The 25,631-nt window shown below is 46.1% G+C and overlaps 1 protein-coding gene across 1 annotated transcript in view; it reads right to left on the bottom strand.

Moving 5' to 3' along the window:
* The window catches only part of tasora (transcription activation suppressor a), a gene marked incomplete at its 5' end in the record, with an annotated part of 42,496 nt that overhangs the window by 3,081 nt on the left and 13,784 nt on the right, over positions 1–25,631 (bottom strand). Inside the window, 13 exons of the mRNA XM_080779492.1 lie at positions 25–850; positions 7,494–7,640; positions 8,479–8,657; positions 8,875–8,983; positions 9,176–9,335; positions 9,451–9,573; positions 10,310–10,540; positions 11,191–12,320; positions 12,981–13,106; positions 21,577–21,636; positions 22,185–22,463; positions 23,680–23,824; positions 25,289–25,434. Coding sequence (XP_080635618.1) covers positions 25–850; positions 7,494–7,640; positions 8,479–8,657; positions 8,875–8,983; positions 9,176–9,335; positions 9,451–9,573; positions 10,310–10,540; positions 11,191–12,320; positions 12,981–13,106; positions 21,577–21,636; positions 22,185–22,463; positions 23,680–23,824; positions 25,289–25,434 — 3,661 coding nt within the window. The remainder of the gene's footprint in view (positions 1–24; positions 851–7,493; positions 7,641–8,478; positions 8,658–8,874; positions 8,984–9,175; positions 9,336–9,450; positions 9,574–10,309; positions 10,541–11,190; positions 12,321–12,980; positions 13,107–21,576; positions 21,637–22,184; positions 22,464–23,679; positions 23,825–25,288; positions 25,435–25,631) is intronic.

The raw sequence follows: 25,631 nt of genomic DNA, 5'->3' as shown, positions 1-25,631 counted from the left end.
GTAGGAATGGTTATTGTCACGGACCTGGCTTTGTCTCCCCCAGCAGGGTTAGTGTAGCTACTGCTGGCATGCCCTCCATCTCTGTTGCCAGTGGCTAAACCCGCAGCATCCGAGTGGCTATTGGGAACTGTGGCAACAGCGTCTACGCTTTGAGTGGCCATGTTTTTACTTTGAACGGTCGAGCTGTCCTGAGAGCCACATAGTGACATGTCACTGTCACTAAACATGGTCTCGCTGTCCGACAGCTTTCCAGGCTTCTCTTTCACCTGTTCTGTCCCTGCTTTGCCAACAGCTCCGGTCTGTGAAAGCTGTACTCCCACAGCCTCCTTCCGCTTCTGTGCCGCCTGCTCAGAGTCAAGGGTCTCTGTTGTCTTGCTGTGGGTGCCTTGGATTTGTGTACTGGAGCCCCTACGTGCAACATGGATTTGTTCAAGCTGTCCTCCCACAGGGGAGGAGCTATTAGAGTCAAGGGGGAAGCTGCTGTGGGGGCCGACGCCAAACTCCACCCGCGGCGTCTCCTGCTGCTCCTCTCTACGCACCCGGCGTTCCTCCCTGAACTGTGAGATAGCCAAACGCAGAGCTTCGAAATCTGTGTCCAATGGAAGCAGGGGTATTAGTTGTTCATCAGAGGACGACAAGGTGGCAGAGGAGGGAGGGTGAGAGGCTGCAGAGCCAGGCGCACTTTGTCTGGGAGTCGGCTGGTCAGAGACGGAGGAAGGGAGGGGGTGAGGAGGAAGAGGGTGATTGTCTGTGCAGGAAGATGAGGAAGATGTGGAGATATCGCGGGAGGGAGGAGAGAGGTCAGAACCCAAGGCAGAGTCCTCAGTGCTCGGCCCACTACTGCCCACACCTGGTGAACACAACACACAAATCTGTGAGTCTACATACACACATAGCCATTTAAGATCGCTTAAACATACAGTAATTAAGCAATATATGACACTCAAGGTTGTGCTGTTATAACTGTATATCATCAGCACAGCCGGGATTTGGTTGTAGAAATGAGTGCCCAAAGGGTCAACATATTATGCCTTTGTTGATCATTTTGTCATTTATTCAGGTTTGCCAAATTCGTTCCTTCAGGAGTCAGACTCCAATCAATAAAAATGTTGCTAAGCAATATATATATACTAGAATTTCGTGCGCGCTTCACGCGCACTCATCCCAGAGCTACTTCGCCACGCACTATGGGAAGAAATAAATGGCGGGAGTTGACTCCACATGTAGTAACGGATGGGTTATTGGAAATGTACCATTGTTTTGTCCTGAATATTTCCACAGCCTAATTACTAAAGGATTGTGACTGGGACAGACATACAGTCTGACATACAATAGGCTACACGTGTGCACAGAGAATAAACAATGACCTATATGGCCAGATTTCTTAAATTAACATAGTTGGATTTTAACAGAAAGACAATGCCATAAATCAGTCAAAGTAAGTGACAGACTCAACAGTAGCACACAGCATGCAAGGCAGTGATGCATGCGTGCCAACATGTTTGTCCAGCTGAGATTTAGTGTCTCCATCTCTCTGTGGAAGAGGTTGCACATGACCTGTACGGCCACACTGAGGTGCTCCAACACAAACACAGACACAAAACAACACCACGCTGTTTGTCCAGTTGACCCAAACCAACACCAATACCTAGCCTGTTTGTCCAAAACACACTATCTGCTCGCCACGTTTCTACTTCGCCACAACCTAATGTTAGTAACAAATGTAGGGGAGAGCCGCCAAGGTTGTAACGCTTCACGGTTGTAACATGGACGTTATCTCTTGATTGGTCAACGCCACCATGACGCCATCGCGTCAGTATGTGTACAGCAAGGAAGTTTGAAGTGTTTACCTTCAAAATGCGTATAATTTTACACCTGGAGTATATGTGTGCTACAATTTTTGTCTTTGGTGTTGGTGAATAAAAATCCACATGGATGTGTTCATGCTTATGTTCTTCATTAGTTTGCATCGTGTTTAGACGGAATTCACATTCATTCTGGTCTGTAAGCAACTGCAAAGAAAACTTGCAAAAGCGGGTCATTTGTAACATGTGTTACAAATGGTCCGCTTCCATTCAATGCCATTATATGTAATATTTACATATTTGACATATTGGCCAATATTATATGTTCTAAAATTGTATTGTATTGTGTAGTGTATTCTAAAAGTAGTTTAGGGTTGTATAACATTGTACAACTCAATCAATCAAACGTTTGTTTAATCAATGTATTGCCCCATTGAAAAAAAAGAAAAGCCCAAACTGGTACACCCGATACTATTTAATATTTCCCTTATGTTTGATACATTTTCTTATCACATCCATGGTATGAAAACAATGCTAAGGAGTTGCTTCAATGAAATATAATTGCTTTAAGCTGAAAACGGGTTATTAGTTATTATGTGTAGTGTAGTGTAGTCAACATGTTAAGGCTCGCTATAATGACGCCCAGCTGTTATGTAATCGCGCATCTATAAATTCTAAGCGTGTGAGCCGGGAGTGTGTGTGTGTGTGTGTGTGTGTGTGTATATACATTCCGTCGGTAATTCCCTGTAGGCTTCACGTGAATAATGTTGTGTGCGCGCGTGCGGAGAAATAGTTATTTAATGAATCGCATGTTGGTGTGTGTGTGTGTGTGTGTGGGGGGGGCCTTACAGGCGTGCATGTGCGTGTGTGTGCGCGTGCAGGCGTATGTATACATTAGGGCTGTCACGATTCGCCTAGTCCACGATTCAATTCAATTTTCGATTTGCAGCTCACGATTCGATTCGATGTTCGATTCGCTATCACGATTCGCCTAGTCCACGATTCAATTCAATTTTCGATTTGAAGCTCACGATTTGCTTCGATGTTCGATTAAATTTTTTCAATCTATTTTTTTAAAACCTTCTTTTTCAGCATTGAGGGCTATATTCATTATAATTTAGGCCAATATCTTGGTTTGTAAAGAAAAACACTTGTTTCCCAATAAGTCACATTTATTTTCTATAAATAACAAATCAGAATGAGAATAATAAAAGGTTTAACAACTTTGGGTTTTATGCCCTAACATTTTTTAAATGTTTCTTGAAGATGAGATGACTTGTAACATTCTTGTTAAGCTCTAAGTAAGTAAAAGAAAGAAAAAAAAAAAAAGTCAAATAGTATATAGACCCATCTGTTGTTAGTTCAAGTATTAAATACTAATTTAAGTGTTCAATTTCACTTATACACTACCTGGTTATAAATAGCTGCAGTAGGCTACACCATTTTATGCAGTATTTTATACTATTTCTATTTAGTGTACATTTAGTGGATGTGGCTTACATCCGGTCTAAAGCCCACCCACTGTATGCGCTGATTTCCATACACAATCCGTATCCTCCCCTCACCGGATGTTGAATTAACAGTACTAACGGCCATATATTTGACGATCTTTTAGACAAAACGATTTTAACGGGCAACGTTTCACATGTATTATTAGTTTGATACATTTTAGGAGTGAAAACATGTGTGACCTGCATGGCATTTTGTAACGTGGTTCTGCTGTTCTGCAACTCTCATTAAATATTGAAAGCCAGCGTTTTCCACCACTGATAGTGGTCGCATGTCTGCAGCTATGCAGACCGCAACTCCGTGCGTTAATTGTTTTGCACGGGGCGAATTAGCTGAGAGCTTTTCTCTATAAGAATATAGTTGGCTGTGTTGTTGTCTTTGTACCATCGTCGTTGGACAGATCGATTTCTTTGTGATGTCTGCTCGTTTTCTTTTCCACACTTATTTCCGTGTATCATCGTCGTCGCTGTCTACAACAGCACTGGCCATGGTGAAACGCAACAGCCGTCTCGTTCTCTCACTTGTCAACTCCTCTCTGTGTGTGTGTGTGTGTGTGTGTGTGTGTGACTGACTGTGTGTGTGTGTGGCACTGCTCCGATACAGCTGGATTTTCGTCTCTTTTTTTTCTCCATGCATTCGCATGGGCGGAATGGCCCGGCCGCTCGCGGAAGTAAATTGGCTGTGTGGCGAAAATAGGCAAAGTGATCGGTGTAAGGGTGATATGTTGGCACAATCCGATTAATGTCAAAGAACAATGTTGATGTAACTAAGGGAATCGTCGAGTCATTTTTTTTGTAAATAAAGAGATTTAGATGGAATAAGCGAAATAGCGATCGTATAATCTCTCCTGTTCCTTCTGTCTCTCATCAATGTCCTGCGCGAGGGTCGCCTGCAGACCCAGCTCCCAGCGAGTGCTGCTGCTGCAAGCAGTGAGTGTAGAGTAGGCGTGGCGCAGCATTAGAAGGGCGCAGCAAATACGACATTGAGGGGTAGAAACCATCCCGGGCGCGTGGTTCATGTAACATGTGTGTCACTGTGAAAGACTGGCCCCATTAAGTGAACGTAGTTGGCAACAGAGCTGGTGACGTAAGAGGCAGGGTGTTGCCAGGTTTGCGAATTGTAAGCGAGTTGTAGTGTATGTAAGTAGCGTGGTTTAAAGGGCTTGTTTGTGGGCTGGTTGGGCTTGTTTCTGACCGTGTTGGGGCAGCAGTGATTCCGTGTTCCGTGTAGGAATGTTTCATAAAAGTAATATTTAATAGAGTAAATAAGACACTTGAACGGCTAAAAAATAGCCTATGTCAGTTCGGGGAGCGTTCCGAATTTATTTTGCATATAGAGATGTGTGGTGAAAGTGTGGTTCGGTCGGAGATAGAGCAGAAAGAATGAGTATGGGTACACCTTTTCACTTGTATAGTAGATATATATATAAACTTATAATTTTTAAGACAAAGTTAGTAATGGGTTAAAAATACGTTAGTAGTCCTATGATTATTATATTGTTTTGTATTAGTGAAGTTAATTGTGACTATGATGCTTTAATGTTATTGTTGTACCGAGTTTCTTTTTCGTTGATCGCGCGTCATCGTACCAAAACCTAACGTTCTCATGGAAGACGGTTGGCAAAAGGGCCTTTCTGTGTGGAGTTTGCATGTTCTCCCCGTGTCCCCTAGGGTAGGTACCCTCACAAAAAACATGCAGTAATCCTGGTCACTAAACTGCCTCCCCCTGGCCAGCCGGGGCGCCTGATGGAGGGGAAAGGAACTGGTTGGAATAACGTGTTCCTTCCACGCGCTACGTCCAACCAGGGAAACTCCCCCCCTGTCAGGTGTAAAGAAGCAACTTGGACACTCAGGCATGAAGGAAGCATGAGTTCAAGTCCGTTGCTCTCCCCTTGTCCCCCATATATGGGGACTAGGTTGGAGGGTGTGTAGAGCCCAGGATCACATTAGATGATTGACACAGGGGTGAAAAATGGGTTACAAAATCGTGGGATTGTGGAAAACTTAGTTAAACATGCAGAGTGACACACGCCTATAGGTAATACTTTACCTGGCATGAAATAATAATCCTGTACCGTCACCGTGTAGCGTTTGGTTTCATTAGCACGATCGTGACAAAATAGCCTACAGCTGCTGCCCGCAGAGCATACATGAACGGTAAAGATACCAAGGATTGGACAGTGCTACACAACATGGAAGTAACACTGACTCGAAGCCGTTTATAAATCACAGTCAGTGAACAGACGAGTCAACTTTTCACCGCCGTTTGGTGTCGTCGTCGTCCTTCTGCCCCACAATCAGAAGTTTTCAAGGAGATGAGTAGGATACAAATGAAGCCTGAAAGGCAAACATTTGCATTCCAATGGGTGATTGAGCAACGGCCATCAGGTCTGATGTTTGTCCTCTCTCTTTTCTCAGTGTTTTCAAATGGAGTTTTATACGACGTGAAAACTTGGAATTCCCCTCTCGCGGTCCAGTGGCACGTGTCCCGCGGAACCGGCACCGGTCCGCATACCGGTGGTTGGGAACCTCCGGCGTAAAAGGACCATTTGACGTAGATTTACGTCAACGGCGGTAGACCTCTGAATTAAGAGGTTTGCTCACTGTCCGCCAGGTATATTCTGGTTGTTGGGACTGCCACATTGCATTGTTGGACATTTTTGACAGCGAAGGACCCTTCTTCCCTTTGACCTCTCCTGTCCCTGCCCTCCTAACTGCTCGTGCCTGGAGAAGCTGTACTCCTCCTGCAGCCTCCCTCTGCTTCTGTCCCGCCTGCTCAGATTCGCAGTTGTTCGTGTTACACGACAGACGTACATATACACACACAAAGGAGGGGGGGGAGGGGGGGGGGGGAAACTCCAGCGTTATTGTACTAATAATTATGTCAGCCTCAATCCTAAAACACAACCTCGACTGGGTGCATTTGGTTAGACCTCAAACCCTCACCCTAACCTCCCACGGGGCAGCACACCTAAACCTAACCTTAACCCTCTCCCAACCCTTAACACACCCCTCACCGAAAATACCACCAACCTTTAAATCTTGGGTTAATGATGTTTTACATCATCTGACATTGGAGAAGATTCGCTACTCCACAAGAGCGAACGCTGGTGCTTTAAAGTTTTACACCATTTGGCAACCTTTTTTAACACACATTGAGAGGATGAACGCAGCTGACATCAACAACTTATTACACTGACCCTACTGTAATTGTTTTATTTTTATTTTTTATTATTTTTATTATTTTTATTATTTGTTTGCATACTGTGTCCAATATTTGATTAATGTCTTCTATTATGTCCATTATGTATATTTGTGTGTGCCTTTTATTTCATTGTTAATGGTACAAGATACCGGGGTTGTGGCTCTTTCAGAGCGGGAACTCTGGGGGGAGGGAGGGGTAGAAGAAAGTTCGAAAAATGTTGTATGCTATTTTCATATGTGACTTGAAAAATGTATAAAGAAACTTTGATAAAAAAAACCCACACCCCTCACCAACTTTAATCCAGTCGTTTTAACGCACCCCTCACCAACCTTAATCCAGTCGTTTTAACGCACCCTTCACCAACCTTAATCCAGTCGTTTTAATGCACCCCTCACCAACCTTAATCCGGTCGTCTTAACGCACCCCTCAACCAACCTTAATCCAGTCGTTTTAATGCACCCCTCACCAACCTTAATCCAGTCGTTTTAACGCACCCCTCACCAACCTTAATCCGGTCGTCTTAACGCACCCCTCACCAACCTTAATCCAGTCGTTTTAACCCACCCCTCACCAACCTTAATCCAGTCGTTTTAATGCACCCCTCACCAACCTTAATCCAGTCGTTTTAACCCACCCCTCACCAACCTTAATCCAGTCGTTTTAATGCACCCCTCACCAACCTTAATCCAGTCGTTTTAATGCACCCCTCACCAACCTTAATCCGGTCGTTTTAACGCACCCCTCTCCACCCTTATGTCTAACCAATGACTAGTCTAAACTAAGTATGCACCCTCCTCACGTCTAGTACCATGAAGCTACGATTCATGATTACGTCCTCTCCCGATGAAGAGAGGCAATTGCAACTGTTAGATTAAATAATGTACCGGTAAATCCCGGATTGCAGCTTTAAAATGAAAAAACTGTACTGTCCTATAATTCCATAACAGAAGTCTATATCATTCATCCAGCTCTCACCTTTGAGATCCAAGAGGTCATCTGGAATGGCCTGTGACCTGCTGCCATGATAACCGACCACGTTGTTGAAGTTGTGTGTGATGTCGTTGATATTGGCAACAATGATGCCACTGCTGGAGAAGTTGGGGAACATCTCAAAACGACGTTCTGGAAGGAAAAAGGTAAGATATACTAAAAATTCAAAGAATCCCTGAGTGTATCTGACTGTGCGTCATCATTCTGACATCATAGTACTGACATAGATTAGCCTCCAAGTACCGTACTACTATCATAATGGGGTAATGCACTAAGAAGAGCTTTATCTCTATAAATGTGTAGTTGGAGAATGTCTCGAAATGGTGTTTTTAAGGATAAATAAATACCACAAACTGTTGTTGTTAAATTAACAGGTACTTTAAAAATAATCTGATAAAGCTCATGAATAAGAACTGGAATAGATTTGATTTGAGAGTAGTCATAACTATACATTATAAGATGCTCCTTGTGATAATGACACAACATTATACGAATAAAAACATGTAAACTAAACTGACAAATTGATAAGGTAAGATAAATGTAAACAGATTTTGAGTTACAAATTCATCCAGGTGTAAGTATATAACAGATAAAAAGTTAAAATTGGTTCAAAGTGTAAATACAGTATAAACAGGGCGTTCAAATAGATCGGGTGTACGTACAAACTGATAACATTTTCAACAAGTGTAAATACGACATAATATATTTTTAATTTATTTTAAATAAATAATAATAATCGTGACCCATGAAAATGTGTCCGTGACCCACTGTCGCCACAGTGGGTTAGAAGTAGAACACTGCCACATCTAATGTGCCGTTTTAAAAACAGCAAATCTAGCTAAAAGGACTTTGTAACTCTGATAAACAAATCTAATTCAACAGGTGTAAATGAGAAACGAAATACACTGTTAATAATAATGTCAATGTATACTGTACAATATTATGCTGTGTGTATGTGTGCGTACTGTACCTGTTAAGAATATAACATGACGGTGACTTGTGTATCTGGCCTGTAGCTCTATCAGACATTCCAGCTCAGGCGACTTGCTGCTTGTCCTGTCACAGTGATGATAGGGGAGTATCTCCAGAATCAAGCGCTTCTGATAGTTTGTCAGCACTTCCAATAGGCTTTTAGCTTCACGCTTAAATCTGTTAAGACACAAAGACATGCATCGTTGATGTTGCCAATTTAAAAACAATGGTGAGACAGTAACTACTACCATATAGTAGGAAATATTGCAGTAATAGTAATAGTTAAGTTAGAAGCAGTAGTTATAGTAGTAGGATTTATAGAAGTGGGAGTAGACAAAAGTAGCAAGTCTAGCAACAATAGTATATTAGTTATAATGGTAGTTAAAAAAAATACCTAGCTTGTTCCTTAAGTTTTTTCATTGTTTTAAAGTGCACTCTCCATCTCCACAGACACTCTGGTGAACTCTTCTGTTCCAGGAACATCAACAGGGCTGCCAGACGCTCTGCACAACAAACACATACCGTTCTCAGAGACACAGGAGAGTCTCATCATGTTTATGGTCTAATGATCCAATCACACACACAGTCACACACACACACACACACACACACACACACACACACACACACACACACACACACACACACACACACACACACACACACACACACACACACACACACAGTCTCCTCACCATGTGTGATGAAATCTGGGTTGAGGACAAACTCATCTGAGACAATGCAGCCTCCGGAGACAAACAGCTCATTGGGGCTGTTGTTCCTGAGGTCATCCACAGTGTCGACACCATAAAACACTACAGAGGGCCGCTGCTTCAAACGCATCAGACCTGGAATCTTAACACACAGATAACACATCAAGTCAGTAAGGAAAAACCATTCAGTCGGTGAGCAAACAGCAAGTCTGTTAGTGAACCAGTAACAGTCAGTCAGTTAAGGTAATAACCGGTACCTTGTTTATGTGTTTTTCTATGTCTTTGTTCTGTATTATGATCAGCAGTCTGTCTTCGGTGCTTTCATTTTCCATGAAGGTGGTAGGACTCTGCTCTGTATGTCCCTGCTTCAACAGATGATCCTACAACACATTGTTACCATGATTAGCATCGGTTCTCTATATGGCAGTGGTTCCCAAACTTTTTCATGTCAAGGACCCCCAAATTGACACTAATTAGACCGCGGAACCCCATTTGAGAAGATATGCCACGGACCCCCATACGCCATTTTTATGGCCCCAGCAGAGATTCTCAACCCGTTTCATTTCAAGGACCCCCAGTTTGACATGCATTAGTCTACGGACCCCCATTTAATGGCATTTCTATCTCTGGGACCCCCAATTTATATTGTCAAATCAATGTTAATTTAACTCAGAGCGTAACAACTGGAACCAAATTCCAGTTACAGACCCATATGGTCAATTTCGTTCCAGTTACAGACCCATATGGTCAATTTGGTTCCAAACTATATTTTAGCTGGGGACCCCCTGGAACTAGGATCCAACAGGAAGCACACACATCTCCAGAAATTCTACAGGTGCTGGTCAAAAATATACGTACAATGAAAAGGAAGGGATGTCCGCACACTGTTTCTCTGCTTCCAGGACATTTTTATTGGTACAACGTTTCGACCCGTGTGGGTCTTCGTCAGGTACTCAACGTTGTACCATTACAAATTTCCTGGGAGCAGAGAAACAGTGTGCGGACCCCCTGGAACTCCCTCAAGGATCCCTGGGGGTCCCCGGACCCCACTTTGGGAACCACTGCTCTATGCATTAAAGCTGCATACCATTGGTTTATGACGGTTATTATGAATACCTTGATGTGGTCATAGTGCATGTCATACTCTTCAGTGCTGTGGATGTAGAACTGGACAGAGTTCTTTTTCACATCTTTGATAATCTCCTCCAGGCTGCTGAACACCTCTGGCTGTAGTTGGCTGATCAGGGATCTGATGTCGGGGGGAGCCGGACCCTGACCTAGCCCAATCAGAGACGCCGACCCTGGGCCGGAATTCACATCGCCCTGCAGGCTCCCTCCTGGAGGAAGCTATTGTCATGATAAAAAGAACAGTTAATCTCCTGTATTCAAGTGTGTGTGTCTCTCTGTTTGTGAATGTATTGTGTCTGATGGTATGTACCGTGTCTGGGTTTATGCAGTGCGTCTTTCTTTTATATATATAGTCAGAGAATATTATTATCAGAACTATGTCCAATCTGGGAATAAATTCTTTACCAATACATTTCTTCACCAATGTGTTTTTAAAAGTGTCTAGTAACACATCTCACATCTCACAAACACTGAAATTCAGTTTCCATTTTGTTGCACAATCGTCGTTGCATGCTTGCCTCTCGCCGCAATGACCATTCTGGCTACATAGCTTATAGCCTACCCTACCCTATATATAGTTTATAGCCTACCCTACGTGCAGTTGCTCTCTAGTCTCAACTCTCAATCTCGAATATTGTCCCCCCACTTTTTACGTCCCGACGGCACCACTGATTTGCTGTCCTCAATCTGCTCTCGTTGTAGTGTCTGTGGCTATGACTCCTGTCAGCTGCTGTGCGAACCTGGTGTGTGTATATGTGTGTGTATATATATATACACACACACGCACACACACACACACACACACACACACACACACACACACACACACACACACATACTAAAGGAGAACACTCAAAGAAGTACAATACCTTGTGAAGACTGTCATTATCGGACATCCTGACATCACCAGCATTGCAGCTCTCCTCGGTTAGTCTCGACAAACTGACCTCATGTCCAAATGTCCTGCTGTTGTCTACATCCTTGTGTTGTTGCGGTAGCGAGTGAGCGGAGGTAGGTATTCGGTGGTGAGGTCCAGATACAATAGCCGAAGAGGTGCTTGAGAGAGGAAGAGAGGGTGAGAGGTCCCCGTTGTAAAGTTCTGTTCTGTTATTTTGCTGTTGTGAGTGCGGCGTTTTGGCCAGTGAAGGGGATTCCCCGACTGACGCGACAGTAACTGCGGTAGAACCGGTACAGTTAGTGGCATTAGCTTCAGGACTGGATACGTTAGCCGTAGCCGCCCTGATGCCGGCCACAAAGACACTGACACTGCTTGCCAAAGTATCATTAGCGTTAGCTTGGTTAATTGGCCACCTGGGCTCCAAGTCCTGGACTACGCCATTCATGCTATCCCGTAGTGAGCTAATGAAGGGCTGGACAGGGATGCCGGGGATTTTGCTGCTGTAGAAGGTGACATACTGAGAAAATGGCGCTATCGTCAGATGTGTCTGAGCCAGCCTAGCATGTTTGTGTAGCAGTAGCGGTGGGAACTGCATAGAGGCATAGTTTGTGCTCTCCTCCTGCAGGAGGTGCTGTATATCAGAGGAGAAGTTCCCCATGAGATCCTGTATGATGCAGTCAACGTCTCGGGGACGAGGAGCAGCAGGAGTAGGAGAGGATGGAGGAGAGTCAGTATCCGACACTTCTATCACGTCTCCTCCTCCTCGCTCCTCATCCGACACTTCTATCACTTCTCCGCCCCCTTCCCTCTCCTCTTCAACCATATGCACCTCCGCCTCCTGCTCTCTCGCCTCTGTGTCTTTCTTTTCCTCTTGATTGCTTTCTTTTCCCTCTACTGCCTCATTCTTCTCCAGTTGTACTCCTCCCTCTGCCTCCTCCTCCGTCCCTCCTGCAACCTTGTGTTGCTCCAGGGTGGGTCGAGGTGACGGGGTTCTACTCCGCTTCTCTGGAGTTGGATGAATGGATGGAGGAGCAGATGGAGGGATGGATGCAGGCGCAGATGGAGGGGTAGATATCTCACCACGGCTCTCCTTTGTCGCTTCTGCAGGGGACAGATTGTTAGTTGTAATTAAATTAATTGTCACTGTTATCGATGGAATTCTGCAGCCAGGCACGAAATATTATGAGTTGGCAATTTTGTATGTTCTTAGTGGGGGTGGCTGGGTTGGTGCACTGTTTTCACGTGCAAATTACTTGGTCAGGCTGCATATGTACACATAATTATGGGCCATTTACTTTTTGCATTGCCGTTTTAATTGTCAAGTTGTGCCGTCGCAAGATGTGGGTGGTACTGGCCTTGCTATATTTGTTAAAATAAAAGGTCTGCACAGGCAGCTGCTGCTCTGAAAAAGTGAGATAATTCACCAACAGGGGGTTTAACCACCGATACAGAAACGGAGGTGATTCATCACCCTTGCATGTACCCTAGCATGACCAGGAGTCAGGCAATGCCATATCTGACAGCAGAGCACAAGAACGGGTATGTAAAATAACTTGTGATCTTTGTTCCGTGGTAGCTACACTTCCCGAATGGCTGTAGCCATTCTGGAAGGGCAGTCATTTTTTGGAAAATGTATCAAATATTTACATTTATCATGAATGCCCTTATGTTGCCAACTGTGAACGAACTTTACAGTTCAAGTTACTGTAGGTGCAATTCTAAAATGCTTGTGTTGGTTAAATATTTGAGGTTTCTAATCACCTTTCAGCAGGTGGAGCAGCTTGATGGCAGCCTGGGGGCTTTCACTCCTCAGGTCAATGTCCGTCAAACCCTCCGAGCCAATCACAGACAACAAAGAGCTCAGGGGGGAGGGGTCTGGGTTGTTCTCTGGTACAAGGAGAGCGGGAAAGAGAAGAGAGCTGCTGTTAAGAGTTTCACAAATGATTTCAGACATACAGTATAGGCTATATGACACAGTATCAAACTAGAAAAGGGCGCTCTGTGGAGTGAATAATTCCACCAGGCTGGGTAACCTAGCCAGGTCTGTGTAAGTCATTGCATTGCAGTTCAACATAAGGCTGTTCCGCTCTCCCCTCTCTAGGTCCAGGAAACATCTTAAAGGAAGGAAAATGGAAAAAAGGAAAATGCCTGTCCCTAATTAGATTAGTGAATTGGCCACTTATTTAATGGAGGTCTGCCAGAGTGGGATCATCCTATGGGGAGACACGGAGCCCACCCAGGTACCAATAGTAACGGCATGATACGTTGTTTGATCCGTATTTTTTCATGGCCGCAACAGACATGCTCAGATGCGCTGCTCATCCTACAAATGGTCTGGATCATTTTATTCTATAAAAGTTATTGACAAGAAGCATATTGTTTACAACTTTTTATGTACATATATATGAACTCCTCACAAAAGGTTCGGAAACTTAACTTTAATAATACCAATTTGTATTGTATTTTCTATCAATTCTATCATTTATTAGTCACCTTTACAACAAGTATAACTTCTAAGGATTGTGCAATCACGGAATGAGTAACACACCTAGAAGGTATGGGTAGCGCCTCCAAAGAATTTGTCAAAATACCCCCATTGTGCTTCTGTTGGTAATCTCTCGTTTTCAGGTTTCTTTAGCCATATAGACTCCATTTGACCCAAATCAACACCAATGCTAGCCTGTTTGTCCAAAACACACTATCTGCTCTCCACGTTTCTACTTTGCCACAACCTAATGTTAGTAACAAATCTATTGTTGTAGATTGTGAGAAAGGGATGTCAGAAAGCCAAGCGTTGTCAGTTTACTCACAGCACAGCACAGCACCGTAACTCCTGTCAGCTAGGGTTGAGCTGCAGGGTTGAGCAGAAGCTGCTTAACGACGACACTGTCTGTCAGGCGTACTGTAGTAAATATAGGACCAATATGTGCATGGAATGGATAGTGTGTGAGTCTGGGTTCAGCGCACAGTCGTAATTGCGGCTGGAGGGCGACGCGACACACACACGCAGTGTAGAGTAGGCGTGGCGCAGTTTGCCTTAGAAGGGCGCGTTCACGACATTGAGGGGTAAGAAACCATCCCGGTCACGTGGTTCATGTAACGCGTGTCACTGTGAAGGACTGGCCAGTCTGGCCCCAACATGACGATTTTGACGTAGGCTGTTGAGCTTGCAACAACAGCGTGTTTCACAAAAGTAATATTTGTAAAGTAAAAAAGACATTTGAGTGAATGCAATGTAGCCTATATGTATTCTGGGAGCGTGCAGAAATTCTTTTGCATAGAGAGATGTGTGGTAAAAGTGTGGTTCGGTCAGAGAAAGAGAAGGGATAAAGGCAGATAAACGGCCATGTGCTTATGTACCCTGTCTATTAGGGTAGCAGGATAATGGTTCAAGCTTCTATCGCTTTACCATTGCGTGGTTATCAAACTACGCCTGCATAGTATTGGTAAGATGTACTGATAAGTTGAGGTGAAGAAAATGCCAGCATTCATTGTATGTCCTTTTGCAAGGCCTGTATGGCCTTCCTCAGCGTTATACATGTACATAACATGTACTGATAATCAATAGGCATATAATGCTGTGCTTATTCCTATTTGGACTAGTCCTCATTAGCTGTCTTTGCAGCGACTGCCCTGATCCTTCTCGGGGGCAAGACAACAGAATACATTGACTAGTACATATGTAGTCATGTACTTGATACTGTAGCTTGAGTGATCCATGCTTTTTGCTGCATTATCACTGACACTGGGGGTGTGTTTCGCTCCACTGCTGTCAGACTGTGTGCTTGAAACTGGCTTGAGTGGCCTTCGCTCTTCGCCATACATATTGTTGACATACTGTGTACTGATGGTCATTTTTCACTAGCACCGAGGGCATATTCCGCCCCGCCACTATCATATTGTGCACTTGACACAGGCTTGAGTGATCCCTGCTCTTCGCCATGTCGGTATAGTACTAATAACATACCGTGTACAGATGCTTGGCTGTTTTATCACGGGCATTGAGAGTGTGTTTCGTTCTGCTGCCTCCCACCGTATAACAGCGTGAAGGCTGCTGGCGTGAATACTTTGTGATATCCGGTTAACATTCCAAGTGCTGAGTTAACTTAATTCTTATTAATTGCCCTGCCCTAATTGGCATTAATATAGGCTTTGAGAGTGCTTTACGCTCTGCGGCCTGCCACTGTGTCTCAGCGTGAAGGCTGCCGTAGTGCCCATATAGGCATTAAGAGAGTGTCCCTCGCTCCGCTGTCATCGTTCAGCGTGGGAACTACTGTCACGGTGTGCCATTGACTAGTATAAGCACTGAGAGTGTGTCTCGCTCCACCGCTTCATCTAGTATAAGCACTGTGCCCATATAGGCATTAAGAGAGTGTTCCTCGCTCCGCTGCCTTGGGAACTACTGTCACGGCCTACCGTCACCTAACACAAGCACTGAGAGTGTGTCTCGCTCCACCGCGTCATCTAACAAACGCTGAGAGTGTGTCTCGCTCCACCGCGTCATCTAACAAACGCTGAGAGTGTGTCTCGCTCCACCGTGTCCTCTAACATAAGCACTGAGAGTGTCTCGCTCCACCGCGTCATCTAACAAACGCTGAGAGTGTGTCTCGCGAGTAATCGTCCCGTACCATCTGGTACGAGGTACCACTCTACCAGGTTTGCATGGACTGTGGATGGACTGTGTGGACAGGTTTGGTAAGAGAGTGTCCCTCGCTCCGCTGCCTGCTGTCATCGTTCAGCGTGGGAACTACTGTCACGGTGTGCCATTGACTAGTATAAGCACTGAGAGTGTCTCGCTCCACCGTGTCTGTGTACTGATGGTCATTTTTCACTAGCACCGAGGGCACATTCCGCCCCGCCACTATCATATTGTGCACTTGACACAGGCTTGAGTGATCCCCGCTCTTCGCCATGTCGGTATAGTACTAATAACATACCGTGTACAGATGCTTGGCTGTTTTATCACGGGCATTGAGAGTGTGTTTCGTTCTGCTGCCTCCCACCGTATAACAGCGTGAAGGCTGCTGGCGTGAATACTTTGTGATATCCGGTTAACATTCCAAGTGCTGAGTTAACTTAATTCTTATTAATTGCCCTGCCCTAATTGGCATTAATATAGGCTTTGAGAGTGCTTTACGCTCTGCGGCCTGCCACTGTGTCTCAGCGTGAAGGCTGCCGTAGTGCCCATATAGGCATTAAGAGAGTGTCCCTCGCTCCGCTGTCATCGTTCAGCGTGGGAACTACTGTCACGGTGTGCCATTGACTAGTATAAGCACTGAGAGTGTGTCTCGCTCCACCGCTTCATCTAGTATAAGCACTGTGCTCATATAGGCATTAAGAGAGTGTTCCTCGCTCCGATCCAAGGCCATTTTGAAGATATTGATGTTGTGGCTGCATACTGCATACTTAATGCCAGCATTGCTTCTCTCACTAGATGAAGCCTTTGAGCTAGTATGGCTATTGCCCATGGCCGCACGCAGTGTAGAGTCACTGGTCTGCCAACTAGATCCATGCCACGGCAGCTGGAATGGGACGTTTTTAAACGGTCCCTTAATGGTCACCTCATCCTGGCCCTCTGGCCTGAATGGCACGGCACCTATGGATGATGCTTGTTCTAGGCGTTAGCTTACGTGGCGTTAGCTTACGTGGCCCCGAGGGGCGGCCATGGCGGGTTAGTGAGCCCGCCTGGCGACCTAGAGCCCCTGGATGTCCAGGGTTCAATGCCAGATCCGTCGCGGTCTGAGCCCCTAATTGCTCCCCGAGCGCTGTAGAATGGCTGCTCATTGCTCCTAGTAGCAATGTGCAACTGTGCAGCTGAGCTAGCTTGCACATCGATTATAGACTCAGCATTCTAACAGGCCCCACTTCCAGGGAAGTACAGTGGGACACTTAATACTCTGCCTATCGTTCCAGGCCGGATGTTTGGGCCTGCTACCCAACAGACCTTGCAGCTCCACTGCTGTCAGACTGTGTGCTTGAAACTGGCTTGAGTGGCCTTCGCTCTTCGCCATACATAGTATTGTTGACATACTGTGTACTGATGGTCATTTTTCACTAGCACCGAGGGCATATTCCGCCCCGCCACTATCATATTGTGCACTTGACACAGGCTTGAGTGATCCCCGCTCTTCGCCATGTCGGTATAGTACTAATAACATACCGTGTACAGATGCTTGGCTGTTTTATCACGGGCATTGAGAGTGTGTTTCGTTCTGCTGCCTCCCACCGTATAACAGCGTGAAGGCTGCTGGTGTGAATACTTTGTGGTATCCGGTTAACTCATTCAACGCCAAGTGCTGAGTTAACTTGATTCTTATTAATTGCCCTGCACTAATTGGCATTAATATAGGCTTTGAGAGTGCTTTACGCTCTGCGGCCTGCCACTGTGTCTCAGCGTGAAGGCTGCCGTAGTGCCCATATAGGCATTAAGAGAGTGTCCCTCGCTCCGCTGCCCGCTGTCATCGTTCAGCGTGGGAACTACTGTCACGGTGTGCCATTGACTAGTATAAGCACTGAGAGTGTGTCTCGCTCCACCGCTTCATCTAGTATAAGCACTGTGCTCATATAGGCATTAAGAGAGTGTTCCTCGCTCCGATCCAAGGCCATTTTGAAGATATTGATGTTGTGGCTGCATACTGCATACTTAATGCCAGCATTGCTTCTCTCACTAGATGAAGCCTTTGAGCTAGTATGGCTATTGCCCATGGCCGCACGCAGTGTAGAGTCACTGGTCTGCCAACTAGATCCATGCCACGGCAGCTGGACTGGGACGTTTTTAAACGGTCCCTTAATAGTCACCTCATCCTGGCCCTCTGGCCTGAATGGCACGGCACCTATGGATGATGCTTGTTCTAGGCGTTAGCTTACGTGGCGTTAGCTTACGTGGCCCCGAGGGGCGGCCATGGCGGGTTAGTGAGCCCGCCTGGCGACCTAGAGCCCCTGGATGTCCAGGGTTCAATGCCAGATCCGTCGCGGTCTGAGCCCCTAATTGCTCCCAGAGCGCTGTAGAATGGCTGCTCATTGCTCCTAGTAGCAATGTGCAACTGTGCAGCTGAGCTAGCTTGCACATCGATTATAGACTCAGCATTCTAACAGGCCCCACTTCCAGGGAAGTACAGTGGGACACTTAATACTCTGCCTGTCGTTCCAGGCCGGATGTTTGGGCCTGCTACCCAACAGACCTTGCAGCATAGTGCACGGTGAACAAGCAGCTTGGTTCAACTGAAGGTTTCTCCTTGATGCATGTTGTGACTGATGACGGTGGTGGTTTTCGCCTGATCCTCGATCTCAGACCTACCAGCTGCCTCTGGTCATGTATGCTGGGCACAGTGGATGTGCTCCAGGCGGTGCCAGATTGAGAATGGTCTGCAAGCATGGCCTTGCTTAAACTCTTAGAGTTAATGGGGGGCTGCCGGACAGCTTCCACTGACCTGTTGGGTATACAGTCCAGGCGGCGGACGTGCTTCCCATTTAAGCCTCTTGCATCCGATGTTTCGTATCACTGGGCATATGTACGGCAGAGCAGGGTCTTTGGCCTTGAGCGCTTGGCCAACTGTAGTTCTCCCTTCCGGCGATGACCGTTAGGGCAGGACACTCTGGCCCACCCCTGGCCAGGCGACTTCTTGTAAGTCTTCTCTACACTGCCACTTTTGGTGTTGTGTATCCTTCACAGCATAGGCAGAGGCAGTCGCACAGTAGTATGGTGCCACCATACCGGTCAGGAAGTATGAGGTTCCATGTTTCCGCCTCAATTTGTTTTTCATATTGGGCGGGCTATAGCGACTAGAGGTTTGTCTTTGGTTACCACTGCAGCCGAATCATCTACTGCAGCTTCTCGATGAAGTGCTTTGGCCTCCCCACAGACAGAATCCCCTGTCACAGTTTAGGGAGAGGGTGCATTCTCACCCGGGTCACCTTCGGCTGCGTAAATTGACCACTGACAATCATGCCTATTGTCCGAACCCTACTTCACTCTTGTGCATCCTGCATATAATAATAAAGGGTGCACTCTCTGGACAGCGCCTGTCACACTTTATTGTGGGTATGCCATCAGCCACGCTGACAGGGCGAGTAATCGCCCCCCTACCATCTGGTAAGAGGTACCACTCTACCAGGTTTGGATGGACTGTGTCCCCAGCCCTTGGATAGGTCCGTTCTCAAATGGCTATCTGCTAGTGGCATTTGCCCTCACTGCGACCCTACGGAAGTGAGTAGGTTGTCTTCATGCCCTGCCCGGTGCCTGAGACTGGGATGCCGATGGGTCTGGGTTTACCATTCACCAATCCCTCTTATGTCTTCAAGGACTTTCTGCCTTTCAAGTTGGCTAGCCTATCATTTCTAGTTTGCTCCATAGCCAGGCATGGAGCATTCTAGTACCTGCCTATTGTACCCTGTCCGGGCTCTGTGGCACGGCATAGCCGTTTGTCTGTGATGAAGGGCACAGGAAGGGCTGTGCCTTGATTAACGCAACACTGGCGGCGGCGGTATCCTTCCTCGGAGTAGCCATGCTAACTGGGCGTCGCCATGGGTCTGGAAACGGGGGGGCCACGTTGCGTTCGGCGTCCTGGAAGACGTTGTCATCAAACTCTGGCAGGCTGTAGAAGGCCTTCACCTTCTTAAGACGCCTCCTCTTAATGTAGTGGGGCGTCTCAGCACACGTAGAGCAGCGGACCTGGGGATTCAACGCCTCGCGGGCGTGCTGAACTCCGAGGCAGTAGACACAGACTTCGTGTTTGTCCATGCCCGACATGGTGTTCCTGCAGACACAGGTCTTCTGTGGCATCAAAACCGCTCCTCTACGACGGCCACGGGCGGCGGCGGCGGACTTCTTCCTTGGGGTAGCCATGCTAACTGGGCGCGGCCATGGGTCTGGAAACGGGGGGGCCACGACGTTACGTTCGGCGTCCTGGAAGACGTTGTCATCAAACTCTGGCAGGTTGTAGAATGCCTTCACCTTCTTAAGATGCCTCCTCTTGTTGTAGTGGGACATCACAGCACACGAAGAGCAGCGGACCTGGGCATTCAATGCCCCGGTCGAGACACAGACTTTGTGTTTGTCCATGCCCGACATGGTGTTCCTGCAGACACAAGTCTTCTGTGGGATCAAAAGCGCTCCTCTACGACGGCGACGGGCGGTGGCGGACTCCTTCCTTGGCGTAGCCCTGCTAACTGGGCGCGATGAAAACACACGAGCAGAAGCAAAGGCTAGGTGGTTAGCTTAGGAGCAGGAGAGTTTAAACGCTGAACTAGCTGGTCTAGGGGCGTTGATGTCCGCACAAGCGCACAAAGCTAGTCTTGCGGCCAAGCTACACCAGGCTTTTCTCGCGCGTTTACTCTAAACACGCGGACCGTGCGTGCGTAAGCCAAATGCCCTGGCTTACGATCTGTCAGACGCGCGGCAGATTTGTGCGGGAAGACATGACAAGGCTGTCAGCTGGAAGTTGTATTTAATAGATTACGCGCGTATGGGGCATACGCACATATTAGAACCGATCCTATTTTTAGAGCACGCATAGGATGGCCCGCGGTATCCGTGCGTCTGGTGTAACTGGTATCATTGACATATTGTTCCTATCCAAACGCACTGTACGCACGCAGTAAACGCGCGCAGTAAACGCATACACGCAAAATTGCCTGGTGTAGCTTGGCCGTTAAGTGTATTTTCAAAGGTGCAATCCTGTGAAATTGTCGTACACGTGGTCGTTTCATGCACACGCCTGCGTGCGACTAGACCTAGATTGTGGTCTTGCGAGCAGACCTGGAGCTGATCCAGGCAACAACGCCTGCACCACTCACTCCCCGTCTGAATGGACTTACAGTATGCTCTTTTCAATGTATGAAATTAAATAATGCATGAGGTACATGCATTAACTGTAAAGTACACATTAAAGGTATATTCAGTGATTTCACTTAATTCAAATATCACTTATTTTTTGGATAATCCTCCCTGTCCCCAGTGAGCCCCTGGGGTAAAAAACCCCTCCCTAGTTTCGGGTTGGGCTTTGGGTGGCAAAGCCTTCATCCAATCAGGATGAGGGGCCTTCCTCCAATCATGATCGAGTGGGGGCGGGCCTTGGTGCACGTGCTGTTGGTCTGTTGTACTTCCCACACTGTAGAGCGTGTGCATGTGCACATCTTGTTACCGGGGCGGACCGGGTTTTTTTTTCCAAATCAATGAATGCTCCTTTAAGTATTAATTACAAATTAAGTTTTTCTTTGTAAAATAATAATAATAATATAAGTCTTAAAATGAAATAAATGATTTTTAAAACATATATATTCCAGGTGAAATTAATAAATTATAATGACACACACACACACACACACACACACACACACACACACAATGGACAAGTACCAATTTCTCGAATTCTCTCCTCAGCTGTGGGTAAGTAGGGCGAATCCTTGACATCAGGCCCTATAATACAGGAATGAATAATGTGGGGGGGGGGGGGGGGGAATTAACATCAAACAAGGTACAGTAGGAAAGAGAGCTCATTGATGATGTGCCATTTCAGATCAATCAATCATTTTTGAGCTCTACTGTAGAACGCAACTCTATGATGATCCCAATATTTCTCGTCCTGGGTCACATACTGAATTACGGGTAAAAAAGCGATTTCTACTCTTTGCCTCTGGATATAATCGCTTCATACATTTCATTTCCCAATGTTTGTCTCAAAGAATTTCTACATGCACGTATTCTGCATCGATTGTGTCTCGTATACTCTCGTATTGTATCCATTAACTTCTTGTAAATATTTTCCTGAAAAAACACACACAGACAGACCGGCTTTATGTTTTGTTGGTCCAGTACAATATATAAGCTTACAAAAGTACTCTCATAGTACTGCATAATACCGTCTAAATTACTACTAATAATTTTACTAGTGGTAAAGTACTGTGTAGACTAGAAGGAAAAAGGGGGGAAAGAGAGAGGCTGAGAAGAACAATATTCTACATTACCTGCAGACTCCCTGGAGACCGAGGGGGTTAACCGCTGCTCATTAGCTGGGCTGGGCTCCTCGTTAGAGGCTCTGGTTTCGCTAGGGGTGACGCTGGCGGGCTCGTTAGGCGGCGGCGGGGAGGGTGTGGGAGAGGCTGCAGGGCTGGGCTCAGGGGACGGAGTGGGTCTGGCTGTTGGCGCTGAGACCACGTTGGCTGAGGCCATGGTAACCATGGCAACATGGTGGCAGCGCGGGTCCTGGGGGAGTTGGCTCTGAATGCGGTGATACGCGTTCACACCTGGCAACATACAGGACAACATACTAACAGGTAAACTGATGCGTTCACACCTGGCAACATACAGGACAACATACTAACAGGTAAACTGATGCGTTCACACCTGGCACAGGACAAGGACAACATACTAACAGGTAAACTGATGCGTTCACACCTGGCACAGGACAAGGACAACATACTTGGAATTTAACCCATTTTGACCTGGGAACGATTCTATAAATGTCTTCTAAATCCTGACAGTTTTCTGAAATACCTATGTTTCCTATATCCTATATCACTCAATATTTCATGTCAAGGACCCCAAAAATGATCTGCAATTGGCCTCCGACCCCCATCTGAAAATATGTTGTTCCAGGGACCTCCCCAGAAGCAAGGACTTTGAGTTAAAAATGTTTGTTCTGAAAAAAGAAAAAATCCAAATTTGAGGCACATTTTCACGAGTTTTCAAAAATAGCAGACCTACAAGCTCGTAGCGCGCCACTCGGTGGCGCGCTATGAGCTTGTAGATCTGCTATTTTTAAATAGCTAAAGCATAACGTAATGATAATACCAAAAGGGGTTCCCGGCTTCCCGCCCAACAGGTAAACTGATGGGTAAGGCAAGGCAAGGCTCATGTATTGGATAAGCCTTTTCTTAGGTATTCTTTAAAAAAAATGTTTGTCTTTTCCTTGTTTTTATATATTTTTAATTGTTTGACTCTTAGTTTTTTTTAAAACCCGACTCCGCCAGATTGTGGCAGTATTGAGTTCACATTGAGTTCCCTCCTCCTACCTTGATCTGGACTCAACCAGAAACGATGAACCGGAAGCAGCGGGACAAAAGATCTGACATCTCCATAATAATTCAGAGTTGTAGTCTTGTTAGCTTTTAGCGTTTACATTCGCGCTGTGGCACAGCTAGAATATGTCACCAGTCTCGCGTTGATCTAGCGGCTGCATATCGCTCCGATCAGGTTTTGATCGGAGCGCATCGTCTCTGCCCGAGAGAGACCAGATGGGAGCAGGAGGAGGAACTCACTGCTGCCACTAGCTGGTGGAGTCAGGTTACTGTTTTTTTTGCCTTGCTTTTAAATCCTGTAGCACTTTGAGATTGGCAAGAATGTAAAGTAAAAATAAGATAAATAAGATTTATTATTATTATTTCAACAGCAAGGCAATTAAAACGTGTTGGTAGACAGTACACTAGACAGACAGGCACAGTTAATCAAAGATAAACAGACCTGTTATGGGGATTAGAACCCATGGGATCTCTGGTTGTTCATCCGTCTCTCTTCCTCGCATGCCAGACTCTCCACAGTGGGAGCCAGAGTGGGAGCCAGGACTGAACCCTTCCTCCAGACTACTAACACTGCCTCGTGTCTGTTCCTACAAACACGCACACACACACACACACACACACGCAAGCCGATCAGATGAGATTTATCGATCAGATGAGATGTACCGGCATTCATTTCATGTCTCAGTCCAGGACTGAGACAAACCCAGAACTCCCACACAGACCTGTATGAAAACTAAAGGGTGTAGTGATTTGTAGTGATCCCCAAGGGGAAATTGAATTACCCTCTGTATTTGACCCAGCCGTTTGCTGCTCAAGTTGAGTGCACAGGGGAACAATTAGCGGCCCAGAGCCTTGCTCAGGGCCACCACGACACAGCCTGGAGAAGCTGGGGTTCAAACTGGAGACCTTCTAATTCCCCAACGGCTACTGTCTGTACCTCCTGAGGCTTCTAGGCAGCGAGAGGCTCCTTTTTCTAATTGTTTTCAACAGGTTTGAAGCATTTTGCTCCCTGCTTATGCTCTCATGTGTAATAATAACATGGGTCAGTTAATTTGATTTTTTTTAAATTATTACTGTACAATTGCAATCAAATGTGAGATCAAACTAGATTCAGGCTCAATTAAAGGGGCGAGTCAAGGTGTTCTTTGTTGTTACCTTGTGTACAGGCGCATGATACAAATATGTTTTGTTTGGCACCTCAAACATTGTAAGAGGCAAAGGTCTACAGTATACACAATATAGACTGATTGCACACACGCATACACACGCACACGCGCACACACACACACACACACACACACACACACACACACACACACACACACACTTAATGGGAAAAATAGGGATGTATTCGAGTCCATCTAAAGCCAGTCCAAGTCAAGACCAAGACCGAGGGGGGGTGAGACAAGAGTCACGGTCCGTATTAAGGACCCAGTCAGATGGGGTAAGGAGGGGAACGAAAGTGAGCAAATGAATGTGTTAATGTAGATTTGCGGGTTCTGTGAATCGTCAGTTGTACCTCCAGCCTAAACTCCTCACCAGGCTTTTCACAGTAACTGTGGAAACTGGAAAACCTGGTTTCTATTTAATGTTCAGTCCAAGGTGGATTTTATTTCTATAATTGCAGATTTGTAGTAAAGTCTGGTTGTGGGTCTGCATAACTGCATATGATGATAATAATAAAGTACTCTGAAAACGCGTACGTACAACAGGTACTGCATAACCAGAGGGGTGTGCATACCCATTCTAAACGGGGCAGCATCCCAGTTAAATAAACCACAACACTGTTACATGTCACACTTTTTTTGTATTTGTAATATGGTAGTAGACCGTTTTGGTACCAGGTGGTTTTGAAAGATCTGGTTTTATTGAGGAATTTCATATCTCTAGTCGTTAATCTACTAATCAAATGATTCCCGAGCGCAGCACGGCTGCAGCTCACCGCTCCTTGGCTGCGGCTCACCGCTCCAAGAGATGGGTCAAATGCGGAGAACAAATTTCACTGCGGTAACGTGTGTGACAAATCGTATAACTTTGACTTTGATTGTTACCTCCAGCTCTTCTTGTGTCCTCAGGTCGAGGTCACAGTTGGTGGGCAGCTGCAGCCTGGTGGCCAGCCTGTCAAACGACCAGGGCTCACTCTCCTCCTCTCCTTGCTCCTCTGGAGGGCTCGGGTTGGCTTGGTTGAGGCCTGCTGCTTGACATGAACACACAGAGCAGGGTCCATGTTTATCATCAAGCATCTCAGAGTCACTCCAAGGATTCACACAATTTGTGCACTTTTTGCAGTCCATTACTGAGGTGCACATGCAACCCATTCACATGAACAGGGAGGGCTGCAGTGGGAATTGAGCTTCAGGGTATCTACCAGTAGATCACAAAGGCTGTGCAGGT

This window comes from Protomyctophum bolini, assembly GCF_963924005.1.
Source record: "Protomyctophum bolini genome assembly, chromosome: 2".
Taxonomy (NCBI): domain Eukaryota; kingdom Metazoa; phylum Chordata; class Actinopteri; order Myctophiformes; family Myctophidae; genus Protomyctophum; species Protomyctophum bolini.
This window is presented reverse-complemented; position numbering and strand designations above follow the sequence as displayed.